This window comes from Gavia stellata, chromosome 1 (genome assembly GCF_030936135.1).
Source record: "Gavia stellata isolate bGavSte3 chromosome 1, bGavSte3.hap2, whole genome shotgun sequence".
Lineage (NCBI taxonomy): Eukaryota > Metazoa > Chordata > Aves > Gaviiformes > Gaviidae > Gavia > Gavia stellata.
The window spans coordinates 69,519,062-69,530,216 of record NC_082594.1 but is presented as its reverse complement, the minus strand read 5'-3'; the positions used below and the strand labels follow the sequence as shown (position 1 = coordinate 69,530,216).

Here is an 11,155-nt window from a genome sequence, read left to right as displayed (position 1 = left end):
TATTCTCCATGATTACACTAGAGGAAAAATATAGCCATCTTTCGGAAGGCACGTACACAAGTTTTAAAATTTTCTTGTAAGAAAGCACATAGAGTGACAAGCATAAACCTGGATAAACATTGCCTTTATGTGGTACACACCTCTTTATGCCGTGAAAGATAAAGCTGTCAGTCTTTTTTAGATTGTATGGATTTGTTCGGTGACCTTCACCAGTGCCATCAGAACAAGCAGAAACATGTTGCTCCTGAGGCCAGGGTGTGTAATTTGATGGAGCAGACAGGTCAAGTGCAAGAGCAGTTGTCTGGGGCCATCGGCAAGTAGGCTGGATGCTGCAAGTCATTCTTTTTTTTTTAATACTATTGGTATTGTTCTGCTGTGGGGCGCATGGGACTCTGAAGTTTGCACTGGTCTTTGGTGCATCCCTTTGTCAGCATGCTTTAAGAGCAGCATATTTGTTGTATGGGTCTCCCCTTGGGTGCCCTGCCTCCCACCAGCTGTTGGACTTGGCTGAAAGAAAACCTCCATTGGAAAAGGCCGAGTGGAGGACAGCCCTGTAAACAGCACGTTTTGCTGCGCAGCTGACGACATGGAACAGTTACGTGCCCACCGCAGTGCTGGAGCTGGTTCTCTCTCTGCAGCACCAGGGTCCTGCGGCGAGCAAAGTTATACCGGTGAGGACTCACACTTGTACTGATGCTGCCTGCTTTATTACAGCGTGGTTATATTAACCACTGGAAAGTACAGTCAGCATGAGCACAGTTTTAGCACTGCCACCATCACTTCGCCAGTAGAGCATGCTGGTATTCAAGGAGAAATGAGGTCCTCTTCTATCTCGGTTACAGTTCTCTTCCCCTCAAATGTTACGAAGAACAGGAAAAAAAAGCTCTTCATATGCCAGAGCATCCCCAGCGCTCTGACAGCAGGAGGACAGTTATGTAAAGCAATGGCAGGTAATGATGCATAAAATGAGCATATCAAAGTTGCTGGGTTTTTTTATGATTTCCGTTGTTGGGACTACCTGAGCAAGACATTTTATAGGTTTTCTGTGATGGGTCTGACCCCACGCTGCAGGGAGCACACAACACTTAGGTGCCATGTTATACCAGAACTAAAGTATCTAGGTAAGACATGATGACGTGATGGAAAAATATGGATAGCGCTTCGCTTTTCCTCCACCTCCCTCAGCTTATCTCTGCCGGAGATGGAGATCAGCTCAAATGGGCTGAGAAACCCACAGCCCACTAAATTTGTTGCCCGAAACTGGCATGAAATTCACCCTCAAAATATTAGGCTAAAAAAACCCCCTCCTTTCGGTATTAAAACAGTAAGTTGACTTAATAGCTATTGTTTCTCTAGTAAAACCATTGAAGGCAACATTTCACCATAGATACTTCATTAAAATGGTGTATGAAAACGTTTCAACACACACACAAAAAAATATTGCTGCCAAGCTAAAAGACCTTGAATTCTTGTGTTAGAGCACAGATTTGCTCTTTATTTGTTGCAGCACTGTTTAATAAAGTCAGGGACCCCTGTTCATTTTTACTTTATTTTTACTATCTAGTACTTTATTAAAGCTTAATCACAGAATCACAGAATCACTAAGGTTGGAAAAGACCTGTAAGATCATCAAGTCCAACCATCAACCAACAAACACCACCATGCCCCACAATGCCATGTCCACACGTTCCTTGAACACCTCCAGGGAGGGTGACTCCACCACCTCCCTGGGCAGCCTGTTCCAGTATGTCACCACTCTCTCAGTAAAGAATTTTTTCCTAATATCCAGCCTAAACCTCCCTTGATGCAACTTGAGGCCATTTCCTCTTGTCCTATCACTTGTCACTTGGGAGAAGAGACCAACACCCACCTCTCTGCAACCTCCTTTCAGGTAACTGTAGAGAGTGATGAGGTCTCCCCTCAGCTTCTTCTTCTCCAGACTGAACAACCCCAGTTCCCTCAGCCGCTCCTCATAAGACTTGTGCTCCAGACCCCTCAACATATTCGTCGCCCTTCTCTGGACGCACTCCAGCACCTCAATGTCCTTCTTGTAGTGAGGGGCCCAAAACTGAACACAGTATTCGAGGTGCGGCCTCACCAGCGCTGAGTACAGGGGCACGATCACCTCCCTGCTCCTGCTGGCCACGCTATTTCTGATACAGGCCAGGATGCCGTTGGCCTTCTTGGCCACCTGGGCACACTGCTGGCTCATATTCAGCCGGCTGTCGACCAACACCCCCAGGTCCTTTTCTTCTGGGGAGTTTTCCACACTGCACAAAATTTTGATACAAGTATGGAGGGGGGAAGCGGTCAAACCCAAAAGAAGCTCTGTATTTTGCCCTTTTCACTTGCTCTCAGCTGTAACAGTTCTTGACAAAGTAATTGATAGAATTAACCCTCTCCCGACAGCAAAGGGGATTCTGAAAAATTAACAAAATCATTCACCTTTTTTTAGTTCCTTTCTGCCTTCCCTTACAGAGTCCTTTAAAGCCTGTGCACACACCAAGAGGCCACAAGAAGATATCAATGTATTTATCGTTGAAGAGCTGAACAGGTGAGAAATCTTTTTTTTTGGAAAAGCACAGCAAAAAGAAGGGAAAACTCTTATAATGCCAAGTAAAAAAGGCAAAGATGTGAGAAGGAAAACGACTACTTCCAACAGACCATGCTGGCAAAACGACGACGGGACCTACCGTTTTTGGCCTTTCCCCATGCCCTGCTCCAGTGCTCTTCCTCCAAAAGCCACGGTGGTCCATCGCGGAGGGTGCAGCTGCCCATCCCTGCCTGCAGCCCCAGGTGGGGGGAGTCCCCCAGGGAAGGGCACAGCCTGCACTGGCCCTGACAGCCAGGCAGCTCTTCAGCCAGGGAAGACGCCCAGAGAACAAGGTGCAGCCAAGCAAGGGAAGCAAGCGAGCGAGCGAGCAAGCCAGCCAGCGACCAACGGGAGCCTGTGGGCTCAGTGGAGACCAGCAGCCCCTGAGAGCAGCAGCAGTGGGCTTTTTCCCCGAGGGAGAAAGAAGGGGCTTTGTAATTTAGGAAGCCACTGAAGTCTGTTCTGAGGCCTAAAACAAAGTTAAAACCTGATCTGGCAAGACATGGGATGGGTGGGTGGGGGGAAGGGAACTTGCTTGCAAAAAACCATCCTCCCTACCCAACTCATGAGCTTTTTCCATTTTGAAATTGTCGTAGCTCATGATTGCCTGAAGCCTGGCTTTTGCATTCAGATCCCTTTTGGTGCTTTTGGGGGTATTCACTTTGAAAAAAAGCCCTGGCAGATCTTTTTGGCTGCCTTTGAATCCTGTCACGGCATGGCTTCAATCAAGAAAGTCTTTCCATTTTACCTCCCCCAGGGAGGTAAGTTGTCAGCACAAGTGATTATTTGTATGAAACACTACACATAAGTGACTTGGTATCAGGCAGGTAGGAAAGCCAAAAGTGTAGGATATTGAGGTATCAATAATTAATTGCAGCTTAACAAGAGAATTCCTCCCTCCTCCAGGACTGAGATTCCTTTAGGTGTGTAGGTTTTTAGTTTTGACCATCATATTTCTATGACTGTTCCACATTACAGAATGAGCAACTGCTGTCAGAAATATTTCTACTCATAGCATGATCACTAGAGTATCTAGGGGTGATGTACTGAGTGGCTGCTATCCAGAACAAGAGCTTTCAGGAAGGTTTTGAAGGAGAAACACTAAACCTTCTGCTTGACAAATGAGTGCATCACAACAGGCCACAGAGATGCTTTGAAATGAGATATGACAAGTTAAAACCTAAAGATGGATCAAACAAGTACAGAAATTAAAACCTCCTTTCCTCTTTGCAAATATAAATCTCCTGTGCATAACATTTTTTAAGAAAGCAGATACACATCCATCCTGTGCTCCTCCCTCCCCATCTTCAACTGCTTGTGGTTCAAATAGAAAAACCCCCATATTTCTGCCAAACTCTGGCAGCTTTCTGGCACGACACTGCAGAGTAAGCTTGTATGTTACAGGGACTGAAGGGATTGAATCATCTTTGCATGCAGTCTGTGACTTTCGAACAGATATAAAGAACTTGCATTTTATTTGAATATACTTCTCCAGGTCAGAGAAGCACCAAGCAGACACTCTTGAAGCTGTCATCAGTAGCTTGTTATTTTCTAGAAATTCCCTGTTTATTCAGTCCTTCTGTAATATCTGAAAAAAAACCCAAACAATTCCTCCAAGACAGATGCACCTTTTATCCATTTATCCACCACAAAGCCTTGCGAATGCTTAAGCGATACATTCTTCTGGCAAAGAGCTGACCAGAACATATTTGGACCCTTCCCAATCTGATGTCAAGCTTGTCAGCACTGGTCTAAAATAACATAACCAACCTGACACAGGTTGACCCTGTTTCAAATTGGGCTTGGACAACACTATCTCCAGAGAACCCAGCCAGCCTAAATTTTTCTAGGGATGGTCACTGAGATGGTCAGGTCCCACTCAATGCAAGTACCATATTGACAAGGCAGTATCTTCAGGGTGTTATTGGCAATTATAGGCAATAGTAATGTTCAGGACTGCTACTAGATTTTTAAGCATTATTATTATCAGTCTCATTACCTACTGAAAGCTTGCTCTGTGTTCAGCCATCAGCTTTCTGTTGGCAACCCTGGCCTCTTTCACCCTAAGCTGTCCTGCAGCTACGGTTGCTGAAGTGAACTGGACCTTTGGGGCTCATTTCTGCCAAAACTCAGCTATGCTCTATTGATTATGTGTCTTGGAAGGAGTTGCCATCTGGATGATTAGCGTGGACCATTTTCTAACCACTCTCTCTCTAGAGGCAAAACTAGCTGAAACCCCACTGTGCCAAAGCCACAACTGCTTTTTTTGATGCTTTCTGCATTGCCTTTCCTGACTGGATGGATGGGGAAATGCAAACCAGGGCTCTCCAGGGTGTAGTTCCTGCTGGCTGAGCTAACAAAGTGATGCTTGTTGCAGTAATGTTTTTCATTCCTTTCAGTATCATGCTGCATTCCAACTTTTGCATCCCAAACACCCTCTGCAGGAGCGTCCTGAGCACCCACCAACGTGCCCGCAGCCTTTGCCTCAGCCAAAGGAACAAACTTGACCTGATAGAGCTGTAGAAACCTTGCCAAATGAACATAAACCTGAACTTCAAAACTTCACTACAGTTCCCACTCTGTTGGATTTTTATGCAGCTGGCTCGCCAGCTATGCAGTGTACGACCTGCCTTCTACATCCAGTCGATGCCTACAGTGTTACTAGTGCCTACGCTGCCTGGCTGAGGGCTTACCCTGTCCGCTACTGCCTGAGCACCAAGATACTTCAAGAGGTTTGAGCTGAGCTCAGGCATAAGACATCCAGGATTCTCCCCAAAGGGTCTGAATGAGGAAAAAATAATACAACCTATGCTTCTTATGAGAGCCACTCAACTGTCTAAGCAGCGGTTTCAGAGAAGTAGCTGAAAATCAGGGAACAGCTAGTCAGACTGCACAAATTTTGCTTCTACATCTTTCTTTCTGACCACCCCGTGAGTTTTTAATGCACAAACCAAACTGGAGAATGAGCACGTTCCTGTTTGTGCAATACTGTCAAAGCCACGCTTGCAACTAAAACCAAGTTGATTGAATGGCAGGTGGCTACTGCTCAACAGTCTTTATGATATTATTTTTTTATAGAAACTTACTTTCAGCTAAAAAATACAGCAACAAAAAGACAGGTGAAAATATTGTTTGCACAAACTTGAAACAAGTAGCAAGTCCTGATAATTAAACAGCATATGCAAAGAGCCAACTGATTTTTAGCACAAGAGCACTAACATATTGAGGTGACAAATGCATTCACACCAAAGCTAAACCATGGTTTCAGGGAGGTCTGCTCGTTTTATAGTTTGCCAGGACAACCATTGCATCCACAAACTGCATGTGAAAAACAGAGGGATGTAGGAGACAAAGGACATGCCGCCCCCGCTCAGGATGCCCAGGCACATGCCAATACACAAACCTAGCTGTGACCACTTCTCCCCCTGCCTGGTTACTGCCACATTCTCTTAAAATTCCTTCCAGTGATGGTTTTTCAGGGCTGAGGGTCATTTTCATCCAGTTTTCCCATTTCTCGTTACCCAAAGCCCACCACTTTCCCACACTGTCTAGCCAGAATCCTCAGTACATTTTGGTCGTGTACAGGATTTCCCCTGTATCATGGGCAGGGAATATGCAGGAACAAAAGACCCACGCACATGCAGAGTGGGCTGGAGACCAGCTGAATCAGGTCGCACCTGCACATCCTGAACACAGATTCCTCCCTCTTCTGTACTCATCCTTTGGATTCCTCCCTTGCTGCCTCCCCTTGGAGATAACATCAGTTTCCTTGGCTTACCACCCTCCCTTTCCTGGTGTTTCCTCATCAGCAGGTCCTATAGTGCCCCCGTGGTGGCCCTGGTCCCTTCTGCTGAAGTGGGAAGAGGGGGACACCTGGCCCTTTGGCCCTGAAGCTTGCTCTGAGCGAGGTCCATTACTCCTGAGCAGAGGGGAGGAAGATGAGGAACACTGGCTCCCTGTATATAAGCACCAGCCTCATTTCCACATTGCAAGGATGTAATAATCCCCTTTTCCTGGGGACATGGGCTAGGCTCTGACAGTAACTTTGCTTTTGGCCTCCTAAGGTTGAATTAGGAATCTCTAGTAATAAAAATAAATACCATCCAAACGTGGTAGCACTTGCATCTTTGTTTTCCCTAAATTTTTGTTTTTACTAAAGAGTACCCCAGTGGAGAAGCTGCAGATTAAGCTCACTTTCTACCTGGTCCTAGAGGTGCCTCTGCAAACAGTGTCCGCTTTTACTCTGCTCTCAGCTACCAGCCTACGCTCCCAGATTAACATCAGCCCTGTTTTGAGGTCTTCCCCTCAAAACGTTTCAATACTTCCATTTATATTGCTCCAGGATGTCCGCACAACCATCACTGACCAAACCGGCCATGTAACCGCCAGCTTTAATCACAGAAGGAATTGCTTTGGCTACACAGAGGTAGATCAAGATCTTCCAAAGCTGTAATGGCAGTAGCCGCTTTCACCTGAATCTTTAAAAACACAGATTCAGTGAAGGAAGAGGTAAAAACAAAGTAAAACTTCTTTCCAAAAGCAGAATGCATTCGTTTTTAAGAATGTCTGTTTATCTCCATTAACACCCTGCACTTGCTTAATTCAGCCTTTTCGTCTGACCACCTCTGTCAGTCACCCTGATGAATCCTCTATTTACCACTGAGGAATCTTTCTCCTTCACCTGACCATTCATATCCCAGGGTTTATGTATCTATGAATGACAGAAACATAAAAGATTTTTTTATTAAAAATCAACATATTTATACATTTGTACATTCCACATACTGCTGTATACGTTCACTAACATAACCATTAAGTCAGAAAGCATTAACAGTACGGATTTCCATCTGAACAGATTTACTGCAGGGGAACTTCAGTTTTGTAATCAATCAGACATTACAGAATGTCATCAACTTTTTTTCTTCTTTTCCCATTAAAAGTAGCAGCACATTTAATTATCAGTGTTCACAAGGCATAAGCCCCAAAGTGTTGTACAGCAAGAGAAAAATTAATTAGTAAATATAGGCAATAGGAGGACAGCTCACAATGAAAATGTATCAGTTGCTGCCTGTTATAAACAGCAGGGTGTTAATAAAACACTTAGAGCTATGCTGAATAGAGACTGCAGCAAATGGGGAAGAGCAATAAAAAGTTACTTCTTGATACAACTGTATAAAATAAAGTATTTTTTAATGTCATTCAGGATAGGAGTCCTGCGAAGAACAGACGTTAGTTGTAAAGATTCAGCAGAGTCAGGATAATGCTTGTGTGTTCAAACATGTAATAAAGGTCTCGGAAAACATACACATACTCCATCCCTACCCCCACCTTTCCACAGTTGACATTATTAAGGTTTCATGCAGTTCATGTAATAAAGTGACATTTTATTGACCACGACAGATGTTCTCAGGAGTTCACCCAAAACTCAAGATTTACACCCATGTTAATTAAGTGCTAGAAGAGTGACATTTAATCAGGTAACAAAGGTTGGAAAAGTTTTTGGAGATTGGGAGCAGGGGGAGCAAGGAGAGAAGTTCTCATCGTAACCTGGTCTCCCATGCACTCCTGAGTCACCACAGTATGGGCTGCCTGAAGAAGTCCCTTCACAGGTACCTGTGGTGCAGACAGCCAGATTCTGGGCAATTTTTTCTCATTAGTACTTTTCCTCTCTTTTTGACTTGGAGAGAGGAAAAACTGCATATGACAACATATACACGTCATAGGTGATTTTTATGTGAGGAAGCATGAAGATACGAAAGAGTAGAAAAGGGTTTAATGGGTGCTTTTTGTATGTATCAGCAACTGTAACAGAGGATGGCTAAAAAAAAGTCAGAGCTGCAATATTTCTGTAATTAGAAGCTACATGTTAAGCAAATGTGCCTCAGTATCTGTAAAAGCATCTGTGTGAGAGACTAATCTCATTTGTTATGTCCTGAATTACAGACACAGTCACATCTAAAAAAAAAAAAATCTGCAGTATGGTTTTTGTTTCCACACAATCAAAGTTGGAGGAGACTCATTGGAGGAAAAAAAAAAGTGAGAGATGAATTACAAACACAAATAATTTAGCAAGAGCTAAATTAAGAAGAAATATGCTGACAGAATCTCCTCTCTCCAAGGGCAGGTCTAAGACACCACATTCCGTAACTGGAGAGAGAAAGATAGCATCAAGCTTAAACTCCCAGAACCCATTTAATTTCCAAACTAGAGGGATGGTCAAAGAAATATTTCTCTTTCCTGCCTCTCCTCCTTCACTTATCCAGTCAGCAATTAATAACCAGATTACCATACACTCCCTCCTTGCTGCTGCAGCCATACCAGAAGAACTTACCACAGTAGCAAAGCTGTCCCAGGACTTCAGGTACACAAAACAAGAATGAGCAAACTGGCAGTGCCAAAATAAAAGGAGGCATGAACTCAGGTTTTCCAATGTGAAGCTCTTACCCAAGGGGTGTTGTATTGTCCTACCTATGGGAATTTCAATGCAGACATAAATTTCCTGGTGATAAAATACAGAATACCACGCAACACTCTGACGTAGGCTGTTATCACCTCTGGTTGAGTATTATCCCTACCGCTCAAGTGCTGTACACAGACTGGAAGAGCATCCTCCACCGGCCACCTCCCTGCTGAGCTCTTGCTCTACCTCAGCCTCACATTGTTTTTTTTTTTTTTGTTTTGCTTTTTGTTACTGTGGGACTTCCATATTAATTCATCCAAATGAGTTCTAGTATAAAATTTAACAAAGAACAGGTAAAAATGTGTAAATCAAACGTCAATATTTTTCCAGTCCACATTTCTGGGGGCCTAAAAGAATTAGATCCTCCAACTTAAGTATTAATCACTCTTTTGGTCATCTATGATTGCAAATACGGTACCTTGCATTATTCTGATTTCTGTATTTGTTCTGTATGTACAACTACTGTTACTGCTGCATTTTAGCCAAAGTACAATTCTGAAAATACTGAATATTAATAAAGAATTGTTTAATCGTTTACAGCCATACCTTTTCATGCAGTAACAGTTAAGAACTTTCTTGTGGTCTGAAATTATATGATCTCTGTTCCATTGCAACAGTAGTTGACAAGACTAAGTTCATCACTACCTAGTGGCTAGAATTAGTCTTAATCATGGACAGTGATGTTTGTTTCAGTACCTCCTTGTTAGATGGGAACAAAGAGCATACTGAGGGTGCTTGCAGCAAAATAAAGTATTTCTTATTAATTGCGTTCTACTGCATGCAAAAGGCTTATCAAATCTTTGTAAAATCACTTCCCCTCTATCAGCAAGTATTTTGAGGACAGGGAACTACAAATTTGCCTGCGTCATCTTTGCCAGTTATACACACAATATTTGAAAATCATGAACACAAGATACAGAATCTGCTCATACCAGTGCAACACAGAAGAATCACTCATGCCAGAATTAAGTCAGAAATGCTCACATTTGTCTTTTTTGAAGGTGCCTTTCACTAAATGTGGCTTACACGCCTTAGTAGAAAGCACTACAAAATTGCTTACTTGGATTTTACTTTTTTTTTTTTTTTAAAAACCCCAACACAACAGCTATATGTTTCTAATTTCAAACTCAGGAAAGAGAAAGATCTATAGGTCTTTTGCTTCAAAGACAAAGAAATGGATATTTTTTCCCCTGGATGTAGTCTGGTTGCCCCTTCCTGGAGGCAGCACTATGCTTATGAGGCTGTTTCATAAGCCAACCTTTCCATACCAGGAGACCTCTGCCGAGACTGCATCTAGAAGATGCAATGCAGATATCCCATTCTGCTGAAAGTCTCCACTCTGATTTGGAACACTGAAACAGTGAGCAGCTGTACTAACTCAACTGCATGCTGGCCAGTAAGCTTGGTATTTACTAGAGCTTTACAGAATTAAAAGAAATGCTTTGACTTTGAAATACTTAACTTTTATTTCAAGTCATCATTTTTGAACCTCTTTTGTGGGAAGCTGCTTCTTTTAAATTGATTAAATAGCAATGTGACAATGTGAATACTATTGAGTGTAGTTAAGTAAAGGGGTTTTGTTGTTATTTGAAAAGCCTTAGTTTACAGAATGTTTTGTAGAATATAACAAATCCAGTACCCCTGTAGTGTACTTTTGTAGATTTCTTCCCAATTATACCTTCTTTCCATGATTTTGATTGCACAAAGTCATCCACAAGTACTAAAACCTATTCTTGTGGAGTTACAATCTGCCTAAGTTATGTTACAGCAAACATTTAGCACATAACCTGTACACTTATGTATCAGCTACATCTTTATCCTCCAAAGAAACTCTAGAATGATATAAGATAAATTTATTCAATTGTATGTACAGTATATTTGCATATTAATAAATAAATCAATATTAAAGTTAAGGTCTCTTCCCCCACATAAAAAAGACTACAGTCTGACCAGACAATCTGACTTTGTGTTTTTCTTTTTTCTTTCAAGCACAGCTGTGTGACTGAGGCTATCAGTTTCCGCTCAGTTTATTACATTAACTGTAGGAGTAGAAACCTAACAGACCAGTGCTTACATTTAAATTCTCCATAGCAGGGGGGGAA

The 11,155-nt window shown here is 42.7% G+C and overlaps 1 protein-coding gene across 1 annotated transcript; it reads left to right on the top strand.

The window, feature by feature from the left end:
• Positions 1–4,539: 4,539 nt before the first annotated feature.
• Positions 4,540–5,278, top strand: GPR45 (G protein-coupled receptor 45). Its single transcript, XM_059836125.1, is given in 2 exon segments — positions 4,540–4,809; positions 4,811–5,278. Coding segments are annotated over 2 exon segments (738 nt in total).
• The last annotated feature ends 5,877 nt before the right edge of the window (positions 5,279–11,155 follow it).